This window comes from Eublepharis macularius, chromosome 12 (assembly GCF_028583425.1).
Source record: "Eublepharis macularius isolate TG4126 chromosome 12, MPM_Emac_v1.0, whole genome shotgun sequence".
NCBI lineage: Eukaryota > Metazoa > Chordata > Lepidosauria > Squamata > Eublepharidae > Eublepharis > Eublepharis macularius.
This window is the reverse complement of record NC_072801.1, coordinates 1,500,742-1,517,745: the sequence shown is the minus strand read 5'-3', so window position 1 is coordinate 1,517,745 and position 17,004 is coordinate 1,500,742. Positions and strand designations below refer to the sequence as shown.

The 17,004-nt window shown below is 51.7% G+C and overlaps 1 protein-coding gene across 1 annotated transcript in view; it reads left to right on the top strand.

Moving 5' to 3' along the window:
- The window catches only part of PRKCB (protein kinase C beta), a 168,626-nt gene that overhangs the window by 149,417 nt on the left and 2,205 nt on the right, over positions 1-17,004 (top strand). Inside the window, exons 14-16 of the mRNA XM_054994913.1 lie at positions 4,781-4,861; positions 7,772-7,879; positions 10,848-10,988. Of these exons, the coding sequence (XP_054850888.1) occupies positions 4,781-4,861; positions 7,772-7,879; positions 10,848-10,988 (330 nt within the window). The remainder of the gene's footprint in view (positions 1-4,780; positions 4,862-7,771; positions 7,880-10,847; positions 10,989-17,004) is intronic.

Genomic DNA, 17,004 nt, shown 5'->3' with positions numbered 1-17,004 from the left:
CAGCTTCACTCATCTGAACAGGGTCTCTTGCAGGTGCCAGCCTGCACGTGGGCAAAATCAACTGCAGCCCGTACACGGGCCTTCTCTGGGATGGCCCCTACCCTGTGGAACAGCCTGCCTGAGGAGGTCAGGAGAGCCCCCCACTCTCCTGGCTTTTCGCAAACGATGCAAAACTGAATTATTCAAAAAGGCTTTTTACTCAGATAGGAGGGCAGTATTGTAGGGAGGGGGTCTCGGGTGTTTCGCCAACGAGTTGGGAACCATGGGCTCCACCATTATGTTGCTTTACATATCGTCTGTTGCTTTGAATATGTGCTCGTATATATTGCTTGTGCTTCATGTTGTCTAGTGTCAATCCTAGAATGGATTCTGCTCTGTTTCAGCAATCCTTCAACCCTGTATTGGATCCTTGCTAATGCCATGTCTCTGTAAACTTGTATTCATCTACCCTATGACGTTGTTTATGGAAATGTCCTTGACACTGTGTGGAAACGCCTGCCCTTGTCCTTGCTACTGATTGTACTGATCTCACACTATGTAATCCACCTTGAGTCTCAGTGAGAAAGGCAGACTATAAATGACATACATACATACATACATACATACATACATACATACATACATACATACATACATACATACATACATAACAGAAATATTTGAAAAGACAAGGAATTCCTCGCCCCTTTGTGGAGAGCAGCAGAGCCCCACAGGTGCTATCCGGCACCCCCCAGAGCCCCTGTGTGCTCAACCTCTTATCTCGCACAGGATCTCTCTGTGGGGCTGCCTTGGAAGGCAGTTTGCAAACTTCATCAACTGCAAAATGCAAATTCCCCCATTTTGAAGTCTCTGTTTTGGCTGCCAGTTTGTTTGTGGGCTCCATTCAAGGTGCTTGACTCACCCTCTCAAGCCCTAATCAGCATGGGTGAGGGTCCTGAGCCCCTCAGCCAGGGTCACTGCCCATGCAGACGCTCCCAGAGTGTCCGATCTACCAGAGGGTCTCTTTCATGGAAGCAGAACTGGCCTCTTCTGCTTTGGGGCCCGTGGGGCGTGGGCTTCTTGGAGTGTGGGGGAGGGGCTTTGGGCGCTGACTCCCCCCTGCTCTTGCTTCTTTTGTAGTGTTTTGTTGATATGTCGAAGTTTGCTGGTTCTTGTTTTGGCTTTGTGCATTCTTTATTGGGAGAGTGGCACACACCTGTTTGGAATTAAAGGAGCAATGATTTGCAGCAGCCTAGAGAAGGAAGCCCTTGCTCCTCTGCCTTCACCCCCCCCCCACCTTTTGCTGTCAGTGGCCTTGACCTCAGTGGCTGAAGGCCGTCTCCTTGGTGCCAAAAGAATCCTTTTGGGTGGTCAGGAAGGCAGCCAGCCTCCAGCACTGCACCATGGGGGTGTCAAAGGATTAAAGCATCACCCTCCCACCAGCACCAGCACCACCAGCAAATAATTGTATTGGTTTCTGCAAGGATGCACGGGGCTTCTGTGGGCCAAGTTGAACCTGCAAAGCTGAAGAACTGCAGGGGTCACATGGCACATCTCCATGCCCTGCCTCGTGAACGCTGCTAGCAGAAGAGAGCAAGGCCTGCCTCTTTATGGGCCGGGGGGCACTGTGTGTGTGTGTGGGGGGGGTGTTCCAAGGGTCAGTTAAAAGATCCAGAATGCGGCCCTGCAACAGAGGGGTCCAAAGGGGCCGGGAGCGGAGGTGGTGAGGGAAAGAGCAGCACTGGGGGCCTCCTCCCTCAGTTCGGAGTCTGTCCTTGGAGGGTCCTCCAGTGCCAGAGCAGGGCCTCTCCCTCCCTTCCTGCTTCCAGGCTCTGACTGGGAGCCTCCCGGAAGTGCCCTCCTCCTGCCGGGGCTGCGGATGGGCCCGGCACATCCAGGTGCAGGCCATGCTGGCTGTGGGCACGGAGGCCTGCTCCCCCAGGCCCAGGAAAAGGAGGCATCTACTCATCCCTGGCTAGGGCTGCCAGCTCCAGGTCGGAAAATATCTGGAGATTTGGGGGTTGGAGCCTTGACGGGTGGGGTTTGGGGAGGGGCTGGAACACAGCCGGGGATCATTCCATAGAGTCCACCCTCCAAAGCAGCCGTTTTCTCCAGGGGAACTGCTCTCTGTAGCCTGGAGATCAGTTGTAATTCTGGGAGATCTCTGGGTTCCATCTGGAGGTTGGCAACCCCCTCCCCAGCTAGCTCTCTGCCTCCCAGTCTTGGGGCAGGAAGCTCCCTCTTCCAGGCCGGTTTCCCTGGCGCCTCCCAGGTGACAGCAGGACTGTTGCTCTTTAAGGGGCTGTGAGCTGCTAACGCAGAGACCCTCCGAAATACCTTCTCCTGGTCCATCTCAGCCCCCACCCCCACTTTCAGTGCTGAGGCTGGCCCATCCCCCCCACCCCAGTGCTGGCCTGCCTCACCACAGTGTTGCTGAATGGCTGTGCTGTGAGACCAGCTGTTAAAGGGTTGGGTCCGTGGCCTTTGTGTCTGAATCTGCTGCCCCTTCTGCCTCTTGCTGCAGACATTTCTGTGTTGTTTTGGTGTTATTATGCATAGAATGGAGAACTCAGCCTTACTCTTTAATCCCATCCGCCCCATTTAATTACTTTTGCATACTTGAATTTGGTTGTTGTAAGACGATGGCTGTTATGTAAATCTATGTTTCTGGATGTAGGATATGTTAATGCGATGCAAATATATGATTAAAGAAGGATGAAGGCAGATGGAGCCAAGCAGTTGGAGTTGGTGATTGGGAAGGAGTTGGTGATGGGGAAAATGCTTGATTTCACAGGTTTGCACAGAGAGGATGTCTCTGTATTTTGGAAGGCAAGAGAAGGGAATGCTCTTTCAAGCCACCTTGTGTTTCTTGGGAGGTGTTAGATCGAACAAGCCTGGGGAATCCTCCCTGTGTTTCTTTGCCTGAGAGAGGAAGAGGATGCAGGTGTTGTGTGTAAATGTCAGCCTTCCATGACGAGGATGAGCTTGGCCTTTGGGATGAGCGGGGCTCACCCTCCGCTCGTGATGAGCTTGAGCAAGTCTGTGTGTATTTCACTGCAATTACCATGTGATTTGCATTTATGTTTGAATATATGAATCTTTTCAGAATAGAAATCTGTAATTAGGATGAATAAACTGCATAACGTTTTTGCATTAAGGGACAGATGGCGATGCCTCAGGCTTGTCAAACTGTGTGCTGAAATGAGGGAAACAAACAGGGAGGGGAAGAGCCCTTCCAAAGGCAGCCTCTTCCTCGTCTAGCTGACTTCTGGCACGGTGGTTTGAGCTTTGCAGGACGGCAGGGCCATTCGAAGCGCAGCAACACCCTTCCGAGTCTATTGAAGTAGATTTGCTTAGGACAGTAAAACTTTACCGAAGGTGGAGCTGGGAGCTTCTCCTGAAAGCCCTCCCTGATTCCTACTGACCACTGCCCTCTTCTCCCTTGCCTTCTGAAAAGAATTCCTTCCCTATTCTTCCTTTTGGGGATTGGGGCAAAGTCTTTGGGCATGGCCAAACTCTGTAGCCCTGCTACTGGCCTCGCCCTGTTTGTATGATTGCCTCTCAAGCGGGTTTCATGCCTGTCCGTCACTGGATGGCAGGGATATTGATTTGCACATCCATACAGGCTGCCACAGAGGGAGCAGCCGTGCCGTCCCAGACACACCAGGCTGTTCAAGGGAATCTGGTCACATCCAGCCCCAGCTGAGTGCTGCCTCCCCTCCTGCTTCCAGCTGCCATGGGGGCATCAGAGGGAGGGTAGGAGGCAGGCACCCCCCTCCCTCTCAGTCATGCCTGGATCCAGAGCAGCTGAGACTTGCCTCCCCGAGGCACATCTCTGTTCACTGTCAGCTGTTCTTAGGATCGTCTTCTGAACAATGTGAGTGATTTGGGGAGCCATGTTTATAACTGAAAAGTGGGATGATATATAATGAATAACCAGTGATTAAATTGAGCGAGTTCATGCACTTTTGAGTGCTCAGGGCTGGGGGGTTGGCAGGCAGTGTGTGAACACCGACAAATGCTGTGCTGCAGGCAGGGGAGGTCCTGGTTGTGCCAATAAGCCCCTGCATTTCTTCAGTGACACTCATGGACCACTGAAATCTGCTATCCCGGTGACGCTGCTAGCCCAAGCAGGCAGTTGCCCAGGGCACACAAGCAGCTCAGGTGCAGGCATGCAGGGATCCAATGGAGCTGTCCAAGGTCTTGGAACCTCTCTGTGCCTCTGTGTTCCCAGACACCCCGGGGTGGGGTTTCGAGGAGTGGTTCTCACATTGAGGGGCACAGTTTATCTAAGGAGCCAGCGGTGAAGGGACACGTGATCCCCCTTCCTAACCAGAGCTATTACGCAAAAGCAGCAAGGAAGATGACACGCAGAAGCAGGGAAGCTGTTTCAACTCTGGGGAAAAATGCTGGTGAGGGATGGCTTATCCCCATGCAGACCTTCTTCATATGTTTCCAGTAATGGAAAGGCCTCTGTCTTTGAAATGGTGCAGCAGCTGTGTCACTTCCATGCATGTATTCATGCGTCCACACTCAGTCTGCTGTCAGTGCAGCTGACATGCAAGTCCAGGCAGGGTGTGGCTCAGTTTGGACAGCACTTTTGAGTGGGATGGATCCTCTGAGCCTGTTGTTTGAAATCCCTGGGAACCCAACTCTAGACCAGCCAACCTTTTTGGGCACCATCATGACCTGATTCCAAGCCAGAATAATTTTGCCTTGTAACTGTGGGCCAAAAAGTACGTGTGCGCATGTGTGTTAGTGTAAAGCCCTGTTGTTGTAGTGTTGTTATCCTGTTTTGCAGATAATTGCCTATCAGCCCTATGGGAAATCAGTGGATTGGTGGGCCTTTGGAGTCCTGCTCTACGAAATGTTGGCTGGGCAGGTAATTGAATCCAAATTGATTTCGTATGGGTTTTTTAGGGAGTTCCATGAGGGGTGGTGGAATAATTTGGAGAGGGGGTTGTATGTTTTATCAGTGGCACAGAGGGTGTGGAGTGCGCCTGCCCCATTTTGGGCTAAAATTGGAGAGTTGCAGGTCCGTCGCACAGTGAGTCAGGGGCCAGCTCTGCCTCCAAATTCTGGGAGAGGCCAGGCCAGTGAGTGGCACTTAAGTCAGCAGAAGGACCGTCTGAACAAATGACCAGGCATCACAGGAGGGACTGGCACATTGTGGGGAAAGCATCAGTGGAAGGATACCTAGCAGAGAAAGCCCAAGAAGAACAACACAGAGAAAAGCCCCCGTTTATTGTATGTGAAGTGCTGTGGTTATGTTTTCACGAAACAACACACGTCAGTTCTTCTGATAAATATGCCAAGCTGCATTCGGTTATGATAAGTGTGCCAAGACATGCTTGTCATTTAATTATGAGATGTTTTGTGTAACTGTCATGTTTGGAAGTCTAGTGCCACAAATATGCTCAGAAAGTATTGGTTTATGGGTATATGGCTAATAAAAGGGCAGAACTAAAGAACTATCTAGCAGAAGTAAAGGTATAAGGTTACGGTTCTTTAAACTAGGACAGATATAATCAGGAATGAAGAAGACCAAAGCATGTATACAAAGGCCATGAGAAGACTGAGTCCAGTTAAGAACATAAGAACATAAGCAAAGCCATGTTGGATCAGGCCAGTGGCCCATCCAGTCCAACATTCTGTCACACACAGTGGCTAGAAATCCAGTGCCATCTAAAGGACTGTCAGTGAGGCCAGGACACCAGAAGCCCTCCCACTGCCTTCCTTCCAGCACCAAGACAACAGAGCACCACCTCCCCACAAAGAGAATACCATCTATCTCCTGTGGCTAATAGCCACTGATGGACCTCTACTCCATATATTTGTCCAGTCCCCTCTTGAAGCTGGCAATGCTTGTAGCTGCCACCACCTCCTGTGGCAACGAATTCCATGTGTTTATCACCCTTTGTGTAAAGTAGTATTTTCTTCTATCTGTTCTAACCCGACTGCTCAATAATTTCATAGAGTGCCCACGAGTTCTTGTATTGTGAGAAAGGGAGAAAAACACATCTTTCTCGACCTTCTCTGACCCGTGCATTATCTTGTAAACCTCTATCATGTCTCCCCTCAGTCGTCTTTTCTCCAGGCTAAAGAGCCCCAAGCGCCTCAATCTTTCCTCATAGGGAAAGTGTTCCAACCCTTTAATCATTTTAGTTGCCCTTCTCTGTACTTTTTCCAGTGCTATGATATCTTTTTTAAGGTGTGGCGACCAGAACTGTACACAGTACTCCAAATGAGGCCTCACCATCGATTTATACAGAGGCATTATGATACCGGCTGATTTGTTTTCAATCCCTTTCCTAATAACCCCTAGCATAGCATTAGCTTTTTTTATGGCAGTCGCACACTGTGCTGACGTTTTTAGTGAGTTATCTATCATGAGTCCAAGATCTCTCTCTTGGTCAGTCTCCGCCAGTTCAGACCCCATCAACTTGTATTTATATTTTGGATTTTTGGTTCCAATGTGCATTACTTTGCACTTGGCTACATTGAACCTCATTTGCCACATGGATGCCCACTCTTCTAGCCTCGACAGATCCCTTTGGAGTGCCTCACAATCCTCTCTGGCTTTCACCACCCTGAACAATTTCGTGTCATCTGCAAATTTAGCCACTTCACTGCTTAATCCCAATTCCAAATCATTAATAAACAAGTTAAAAAGCATTGGACCCAATACCGACCCCTGTGGCACCCCACTGCTCACCACCCTCCACTGTGAGAAGTGCCCGTTTATGCTCACTCTCTGTTTCCTATTAATTAGCCAGTTTTCGATCCACAAGAGGACTTGGCCCTTTATCCCATAGCTACTGAGCTTACTTAGGAGCCTTTGATGAGGAACTTTGTCAAAAGCTTTCTGGAAGTCAAGATAAACAATATCTATCGGGTCTCCCTTGTCCACTTGTTTGTTCACTCCCTCAAAGAACTCTAACAGATTGGTGAGACAAGATCTTCCCTTACAGAACCCGTGCTGAGTTTTCCTCATCAGCTTTTGGTCATCAATGTGCCCACTAATTTTATTTTTGATAATAGTTTCCACCAACTTACCCGGTATTGACGTCAGGCTGACTGGCCTGTAATTTCCCGGATCTCCCCTGGAACCTTTTTTAAAGATGGGGACAACATTAGCTACCTTCCAGTCCTCAGGAAGGTAGTTCCATAAGAAGTTAAACCTGAGTGACCAAGAGGATTCTCTCCATGTGCCGAGCAAGTGCCGAGCAAGTGATAGAATGCTGTGAGAACGGGTGGAGATCAATTGCGCCATCAGAACTGGTTTGTAAGTTAAGAGAGGAATTAAGTGTAGGAAAGCTTGTTAAGGAATATACATGTGCTAAGTGCAATAAAATAATGTACTAGCTCCACTCCCCATGTTCTGTTTCAGAGAGCTTTCTGTACCAGGCAAAAGATCCCAGCATTGTGCAAATTCCCAAAAGCAAAGAGAGATTGTTGGGTTGAGATAAGCCCCTTGCCACATATTGGAGAGACGGAGGGCAGATTAGCTGCTGGGTGGAATCCTATCGTCTCCCTTCCCTCTTTGCTTTATTGAGAGCTTACAGTTTGCTGAGACTTCCCGACATGCCTGCTAACTTGCTTGCTAGAAGCAACAAGATGCAATGGGGGAAAGGAAAGGAGAAAGTGGGGCATTGTTTGGGCTGGGCAGAGTGAAAAGGTCCTTGGTCTGCTGTGCCCTGAACCTGCATCTTGGGAGTGGCACAGAAGAAGGGGACAGCAGGCACATTTGAGTGCTGCTATGATCTCTCTTTTCTGCTCTCCAATTTTGTAGGCGCCATTTGAAGGTGAAGATGAGGATGAGCTCTTCCAGTCCATCATGGAGCACAATGTGGCGTACCCGAAGTCCATGTCCAAGGAAGCCGTGGCCATCTGCAAAGGGGTAAGGGATCCCTTTGGACAGTCTTGAAGGGCGATGAATAGCCCAAGGCCAGGAAATGTGAGCCTTGATGGCCCGTCTTACTCTTTTGTTCACTGGGGAGGTGAATTTCAACACTAGCAGTATCAAAAAGACCTCGAGGGCTTTTACTGCCCTCCCATTCAAAACAGTGAGGAGGGTTAGAGGTTGGAACCATGATCAATTTGCCATTCATTTTGTTTCCTTTCCCATCAGTCCCAATCTGAATGCTGCATGTTGGCAAGAGACAACCCAGACAGAAATGTCTGCTGGATTTTTCAGCAATGGCTTTTTGCACTCCTGGCAAATGCCAAGGCTGAAGCAGGCAGAGGGGCAGACAGGTTTACCAGCAAATGATCTTGCTTGCAGCAGCCCTGCCTCGATTTTGGGCAAGGAAGAGGCACACAACACACACACACACACACACTATATTATAATATACTAAAAGAATCCAGCAGATCTGAGCTTGCAGTCCTCTCTCTCAGACGATAGTAAAAAGGAAACCTGAAGGGTTCTGACGTTTTCTGGTTGCTGGAAGCTCTGGCTGCCATCCTAGGAGATGCCTCAGCTGCAGACTTCTGCTGTGCGACAGAAAAGGGCAGGGATCTTTCTGTCAATGGGCCTCCCAGCTGCCTCCTTGGCGTGGGTAAGTCACGCATCTTCTGAGGCCTGTTGTTGTTCATCCAAATAAAGCAGAAAAGGAAAGGAACAGGAGGTTGGCCTGTTCGAAAACGGCGTTCAGAAAAGGGTTTGCATATAAACACAAAGAAGCTCATTTGTGCAGCAGCTGTGTGTTCTTGTGACAGTTGCAGAGGATTTGCTTCTGTCTTCCCAATTTGTGCTGGAGCCAGTCACTGTGTGGCCCAGTTGTGACCTTGAGCAGCAGGGAACACAAAGCAAATGTCTCTTTGCAAGGAAGTTGCTTGCCCCAATGGCCCAGGGCTGGCACTCTGGGCACCCTTTGGTCTGGGGGTGCCGGGCCTGGGAACGTGGGATTGTAGGTCTGGCTTCCTGCCCCACCAAGTCTCCTGCTCAGAGGAGGGAAGTGGGGGTGATCCCCAGGAGCCACCCCCGTGCCATTGCCTGCTGTGGAACTCCATGGCCTACCGTGCTCCCAGCTCTTGGAACATGAGGTAGGAATGGGGGTGGTCTCCTGGGTGGACAGAACAACCCTGGGAAAGGCCCAGTGGCAGGTGATGGTACTGAGTGCGAAGCCTGTGGGTGCCCTGTAGCTTGTGGGTCAGGCACTGAAGGGGCCAAAGCCCTGGGGCTGCTTGCTTCCCTCCTTCTTGTGCCACCGGGCCAACAGTTAGAGGAGGGAATTGCGGCCCCTTCGTGGCACACCAGCCCAGCAGCACTTGGCCCCGTGAGCCAGAGCTTCCACGGCCTGCCACCTGGGCAAATCTCCCCATGCAAGGAAGCCTTTGGGCTGCTTCTCTGCCCTTGCACAGTGTCCCTGCTTGCTTCTGGCATCTGAGGTCCTTCCTGGCCTGCCGTGCTGTACTCTCCAACCTTGGGGCTGGTCCCCCACCTGGCCTGGCCTCCAGACTCCCGCCCTGCCCTCTGCTCCTGTGTGTCCCTGGCCTCCCCAGCACCTTCCTTCGGCAAGACAGAGGCCGACAGCTGAGTAATGCAGCAGACTGCTCAGTGCAAAGGCCTGACGCGAGCTCAGTAACGCCTGCAGTTTGCCCTGCCAGAGGCGAGGCTGGGTGCTTGCTTAAATCCAGCCTGCATGCTCTCTGCAGCTGCTCACGGGAACCCTTAGGCCGTAGCAGAAATGGAAATACATTCTTTCATCTCTACAAGGGGATTTTAGATGGAGTGTTTCAGGAGAGCAGGTGCAAGTGCCAAGAGAGCCCCTCTCCACGCTCCCATCTGCTCTGGAGGCAAGAAACAGGGGCCTTCTGGAGCCATTTGGGTCCCACTGCCCCTACTATCTCAGCAGCTACTGACTGTTAAGTTTTCTTCAGGCTTTTGTTACTCACTGTTCATCCCCCTCCCTCCCCCTCAGGCCAACCCTGGAAGCAGCCCTGCCCTGTCTCTTGGCAATGGCTGATCCATGTGGGTCAGTCAGCCCCAAAGTGCAAGCGCTGGTGCAGATCCAGTGAGGCCTGTGGATGTCCAAAGACAGGCTGTCTTTGTATTGTCGAAGGCTTTCACGGCTGGAGAACGATGGTTGTTGTGGGTTTTCCGGGCTGTATTGCCGTGGTCTTGGCATTGTAGTTCTTGACGTTTCGCCAGCAGCTGTGGCTGGCATCTTCAGAGGTGTAGCACCAAAAGACAGAGATCTCTCAGTGTCACAGTGTGGAAAAGATGTAGGTCATTTGTATCTACTCAGGAGGGGTGGGGTTGAGCTGAGTCATCCTGTAAGAGTTTCCCAGGGTGTGGAGTTTTCCCTCGATTTCTTTCTCCATTGTGAATTGTATGTTCAGGAGGATGTTGTTTAGATGATCGAGGGAAAATCTCTGTCTTTTGGTGCTACACCTCTGAAGATGCCAGCCACAGCTGCTGGCGAAACGTCAGGAACTACAATGCCAAGACCACGGCAATACAGCCCGGAAAACCCACAATAACCACAGGCTGTCTTTCTTTGCTTCTTGCTGGTTTCTGGGGGTGGGGGGGTATATCTGGAGAACGTAGGGAGTGTTCTTACCTGTTAGAAGACAGCACCCTGTGTCAGATTGCTACACTGTCTAGGTGGGCTCGAGCTTTGAATCTCCACTCTGGAGAAAGATGGGGAAACCAGCCATTTCCTTTCAACCAGAAAATGCCAAGAGCACCTTTGTCCCAGACCGCTCTGTGCATTTTAATGTCTAGGAATTGCTCACATTAGAAACGTACCTGTTGAATTCAGAGCCCTTCCGCTTTGCATTCGGGTTCTCCAGTGGCTTTTCTAACAGAGGCCTGCCTGGCCCTGGATCTGATCCTGGCCATTTCTCCTTCTCTGCTCCAGCTCATGACCAAGCATCCCGCAAAGCGCCTGGGGTGTGGCCCTGAAGGGGAGCGAGACATCAAGGAACATGCTTTCTTCCGTTACATTGACTGGGACAAACTTGAACGGAAAGAGGTCCAACCTCCTTTCAAGCCAAAGGCTGTAAGTTTCCCCCTCCCCCCCTGCCCTGCCTTCTTCCTCCAATGCTCCAATGCACAGCAGGGCGTGCCCCCCTTCTTACCCAAGCAGGAATGTGTTTTCTTCTCTTGAACAGCTGTGTTGGTGCCGATGAGGGCATTTTCTGCCAATTCTTGTTGTTTGGCCTGGGGCAGGCTGACATTGCTGCCCCTCAGGAATGTTTGTGGGCTGGTTTCCTAAGCCCTCAAGGACACTGGGGCAGGACAGCTGGGGCAGAGGGGGGCTCACAAGACGTGTTGTTTCTCTGTGCAAAAGTCTTCCTGCATGTGGAAAGCCATGGTCCTAACTTAGTTTTCACCTTGAAATACTAGCTTTCTGCATGCGGGGATTTTGTTAATAAGAAACTGTTTGGTCATCTGTGCCCTGGCCTTCATTCAGAAGTGGTGCAGCCCAAGCACAGCTGCTGCTCTGGGACAGCCAGCCAACGTGGACTTCCTTCCAGGCTCAGGCATGGTGCTTGAGGATAGTTTGGGGTGCCACAGAGGGGAGAGTTGTTCAGGCCTCTCTCTTCAGGACAAAGTGCAGGATCATCCTGTGGTCTAGCGCAACACATATTTGAGGAGGCAGCTGCTGCTCACCCCTCTTGCCTAAACTCGGTGTGCATGGTAAGGTGTGCCATGGAAAGTCATGTGGGTTGCCAGTACATTGGATGAGAAATGAGTGCCCATTTCCATCTAGAGCAGGGGCTGTTCTCGAAACCCGAGCAGGGCCAGTGAGAGCAGAGGGTGCTTCAGCTCAGATGGTGTGGGCTGCAGTCCTGCTGCACAGCCACTCCAAAAAGGACCCCTTTGTCCAAGCTCTTTTGTGCCCGTGATGGCATCCGCACAGGTGGGCTGTGGGTATTGCAAACCTTTCCAGGTCTTTCCGGTGGCCTCTAGCTGCAGCTCCTGGGGCTTCCCTCCCATCCCCTCGGTTGCACTTCTCCTGCCCCCCCTCCCTTTTTGAAAAATCTCCTTTTGGTTGCCTTTAAATTGCATCAAAACGTCTAGCTCTGCAACATGCTGTAGGCCTGCATCACTTGTGGTGATCGTTGGCCACGTGAGCAGAGGCCTGAATAGTTCATAAGTGCAAGCCAAGATCCGGGGAGAATTCTCACTCAGGCGCCTGTTTGGGTTCCAGCTCTCCCCTCTGCATTCCCCCCCCCCCTTCTTCGATGGCTGCAAACGTGTCTGTGTCAGCAACCTGCAGCCGGCTCCTGTTGCCCAAGCTCTTGTCTGCACCGCTTTAAACTTTCACCTGGTTTAATCAGTGGGACTTCTGGGATGTGCCTGGATCCATTTCAGCAGAGATGGGTTGATCTCTCTCTCTCTCTCTCTCTCTCTCTCTCTCTCTCTCTCTCTCTCTCTCTCTCTCTCTCGGGGAGCCCCGCCTGAGGGCGTGTTGCTGACGTGTCCACTCCTGACTAAACCCCACTGACAGCCGTGAGAAGTGCCCCCCCCCTGGTTCCATTGGCTTCAGTGGCGCTGTGCCATGACTGGCTGTGCTGGGGGTGCACACAGGCCGTGCTGCTTCTATTCTTGAGGGTTTCTTCGTAGCCAGAGTGGTGGGGCTTCTGCTTTCCGCACTCAGCCCTTCAACCTGAGCAGCGGCATCAGTGGAGGGGAGGGGAGTGTGGGTCACCCTCAAGTTTCCTTTACCAAACTACCAAAAGTAACCCCTGCCCGCCCCCCTGCTTCTGATTTCCTCCTTCCCTTGCTGCACTAGACTTGGGTTGTGAAAGACATCGACGCCTCCCCTCCCTAGCTTAATCCTGCACTGATCATCTGCCTCCCCAGATTGGTCCTCTGTGTGCACAAGCTGTGTGCTGTTCTGATGGGAGCCGCACATGGCTGCACCTTGACTGCTCTCTGCATACTAATAGCCAGCCTGGCTGGGAGGAGGCCTGGAGAAGTGTATTTGAACCGAGGCACCCCAGCTGTGCTTGAGACAATAGCTGGAGCTGGCAGGGCCTTGGTTAGAACATTTGCCAGGCTTCCAGAGTGCAACCCCAGCTGCTCAGACCGGACAGTTCCTGTCCCAAGGTCAAGAAATCCCTTCTTGTGTACCAGACAAATGAGACGGAGATCTTGATGGGTGTTGTGTGGTTACCCCAGCCCTACGTCATGCCCCTTCCTTCCCCTGATATGCAGAGTCACCAGCCCCTCAGTGGTCCTAAGGAATTCTTCACTTTTTTGTAGGAGCTGCACACACACTCACTCACTCACACTCACTCACACTCACTCACTCACACTCGCTTGCTCTGCTGCCCTTCTTTTTATGTGGAGTAATGCAAAGAGTGGGAAGAGTTTGTGCAGCAGCCGTGCTCGGGACTGAAAGGTGCCTGCTGTCCCTCAGCGCCCAGAAAGCTGCTCTTGGCTTCATCAGGCAGCCGCAATCGATTAGAGAAAGAGCTTATGGGGACTTTGGGGGTGGGCGTTGTGTCTCTTTGATAGCAAACACCAATATTGACCCCCCAAAAGGCTATTTTCTGCTATGACAGTTTTATACCAGCCGCCATACGAAACAAAGGCTCTTTCCCCCCCCCTCCACCCCACCCCCAGCTATAAATATTTAAGAGGATCTTTTTTGTGATGTGAGAACATTCAAGCCCATCTTCTCAGGACAGTTGAAGGAGCTCAGTGTGGACATTTATGCAGCCTTAAAGGGGCCAGATTTTTCCTTGATGCTTTTTTAATTGTGGAACTCTTCACAGGAGAGAAATCTCTCCTTCTCTTTGGAAAACGAATCTACATCTCAGAGAGAGACGGAGGCTGAATGGAGAGAACAGCCTGACTTCTTGTTTGCAAAAGCAAGTGGATATTTTTTTTCTTTCAAGGCAAAACACAAAGTCACAAAACTCTTTATTAACCTGCTGGTGGCCGTGGAGGCAGGGTGTGTGTGTGCACGTGCGTGTCTCCTCTGAGGTGAAAGGCTTCTCTGCCGCATCAATTAGTGAAACAACCTCTGGGCGGAGAGAGCCGTGTTGGCTGGCGAGAGGCTTGTAACCTTCCCAGGAATAAGGATCCATGCCACTTCACAATCGTCTGGTGGTCAGGAGTTGGGTTGGGGTCTGCAAAGAACACAGACCTTTGAAGTCCTGCTTTGCTAGAAATGCATTCTCGAGCCACCTTCCAAGGTCCTTCCAACTCACTACCCACTGGGGAGGGAGGGGCCTGCTTGCTGACACCCTTTGCCTTCTGCATTGTGACCAGTCCTAGCAGAGGGGGCAGTTTTCACATGGACTCAAGTGCAAGGGACTCCTAAGTCCAGGGGCAGTCTACCTCTGAATGTCAGAAAAGCCCAGTTTGCTTGTAACTTTGGAGTAGCCATCTCAGGCTGGGTCTCCACAAAATGGCCAGGACTTTTTTTGCCTCCTCCAGGAGCAATCTGAGCTTGACTCTTCCAGCCTTGACATTCCTCTGATGAGGCTTAACGGCGTGGCATCACACACCGGGACTCTGAGCTGCTGTGGCAGGTACTTCGTGAAGCCAGGGAGGTTCTCCAGATCTGCCTTCTCTTCTAGAGGCTTGGAGCAGGCCGCAGTGGCCTGTCCTGCCTCTTTCTCAGGCTCACATGGTGCTCTGAGCAACCTTTCTGGGTGTCTCCCCTTCCAGCCCCTACTCCATCCTGAAATGGCAGGGGGTGTTTGCAGAACGGAAAGGGAGCCCACCTTCTTTCTGGCCTGGCCTGGCCAGGGTTGGCACTGTCAGACATGCTGGCTGACCTCTCAGTGCCAAACGCTTCTAACAACAACAACAACAACAACAACATTCGATTTATATACCGCCCTTCAGGATGACTTAACTCCCACTCAGAGCAGTTTACAAAGCTGTGTTATTATTATCCGTACAACAAAACACCCTGTGAGGTGGGTGGGGCTGAGAGAGCTCCGAGAGAGCTGTGACTGACCCAAAGTCACCCAGCTGGCTTCAAGGGGAGGGGTGGGGAATCAAACCCGGCTCTCCAGATTAGAGTCCCGCGCTCTTAACCGCTACACCAGACTGGCTCTCTGATGGGCTAATGGGCAGAGACAACAGTATCTGCCGAGCTTTTCCTCTGCGTGCTGGAGCAGGAGGAGGCAGCAGAATGGTTGCCGTTGACAGGAGCAGGTAGATTTTCCTCCCCAGGGTAACTGTGTTCATTCCCATGTTCTTTCCACAGTCATCTGCCTTGTGAGATTGTGTTGGGCAGAAGGCAGAGCCGGCAGTGCAGGAGCAAATAGCAGCCCGGCCCGAGCAGGTTTCTTTCTCCTCCCTTTCTCATTCTGGTTCTGATGCAAATCTGATCGTTTGAGGGCAGTCACTTTGCAGAGAGGATGGAGGAGGCAGTGAATTCTGCAGCTAGGAGAAGGGGGTGTGTGAGTGCTTGCAGGTGCGTACGTATGTTTGCTTGGATTAGGAAATTCAGTTTGCATCCTGCGAGCATAGATGATGCCTTCCGGGCTTGTGTCGTCTACACAGTCAGCTCGTAGATGGTTCCACCACAGACTGCGGTTGCAGCTGGGAAATGCCCTGGTTCAAAATAACAATAAACACTGGAACAGGAGGAGGAGGGTTTGACTCTATTCTTCTCCCAGAGGCAGCTCCACTGGGTGGGTTTCTTTTTTGTTAGTGGGCTGCGTGCGTTCAAACACAAGTCCTAAGCCACCTGCCTCATCCTTCACAAGCACCCGCAGCCCAGTGGGTGAAGAAGGAGGCGCAGAAATCCCACCACCCACGTCCTTCTCCACAAACAGCTCCGTCATTCTCTCTTGCCTGTGGTCGGGGGAGAGTCACCTTCCTCTGCTTGGCTTGAAGGTCGTGGGGGAGGACCGTTCCGAATCGCCCACAGCCCCCCTGCGGCCCCTGTGGTCAGTCCCTCTTGGTCCATGGCTGCATTTCTGACCAGGTGCTCCCGGATTGTGTGTTGGGGGGGGCATCTTCTAAACGTACCCAATGCACCTGCAGAGATGTTTCCCAGGGATCAGGGGACACATGAGCTCTCCAAGCCTCTTCACTTCTGAATGTCACTCACAGTGAAATTTGGGGCCATCGGGTCAGGTAAAAAGATAGGAAAGGCTGCTGCCGGATGTTTGCTGTGCCAAAGGGCATCTCACTGGGGGCAGACCTGGTTGCTGCTCGGGGCCAGCCGGTAGCAATGGGCTTGCCCGTTTGCCTCAGCGGCTGTTTATTTAGGATTATTAGTTATTAAAGAACCCTCCGAGTTGTGGATTGCACTGTATAGAAACAAGGCCCAGAAGTTTCTCAGCCCAATGTCCCATAGCAACTGAACCAAGAATGACAGGGGCGTTCGGTTGAAAAAACTTGCTGCAGCACTAAAAACCTACCCTGGTCCCAAAGCAAGAGCCGGGGTTGTTCGAGAGTGCCCTCAGGACTGAGATGCTGCTGAAGGTTGCAAGGGGGCTTGCCCGGGAAGCCTTTCGAGGGCACAGGCTCCTCAGCCCGGGGAAGGTCCTGCCGCTCATTTTCCAAACAGGGCCAGGGGGCCTCCCCCCAACCCCCAGCCTCATATGGGAGGAGCAGGAGGCCCCTGAGCCACAGGCTGAGTGTGTGGCTCCGCTCCGCTGCCTCCTCTTCCCTGGGGGCCAAACAGAGCTGTGGACGGGCCCTTTTGTCCAATGCCCATGAGGTTCACTGCCGCATGGAATGATTTTGGGAGAGCAGAAGGTGTTTGGGGAATACTCACAAGCAGACCCCCTGTTGACCATGAAGAAAAACTTAGCAGGTTGAACAGTCTGCATCTCTTTGTCTGGAATGGTGGTGGTTGTTTTTTAAACCAAGGCTAGCGTTACGTTTTTATCAAAAGTGCAAATCTGTTTTACTTAGCAAATGAAAGTTGAATGCTTAGATGCCACCCTAAAAAGCCAGTTTGGAGTCCCTTTAGAGACCTGTGTTAGGAAGGGTGAAAAATTTTGCCCCCGAGCACCACCCCAGTCCGGTTTTCCTGCGAGGGCTGACTCTGCAGTTGCTTTGATCTGAAAAGCCACCCAGTCACCATGGAA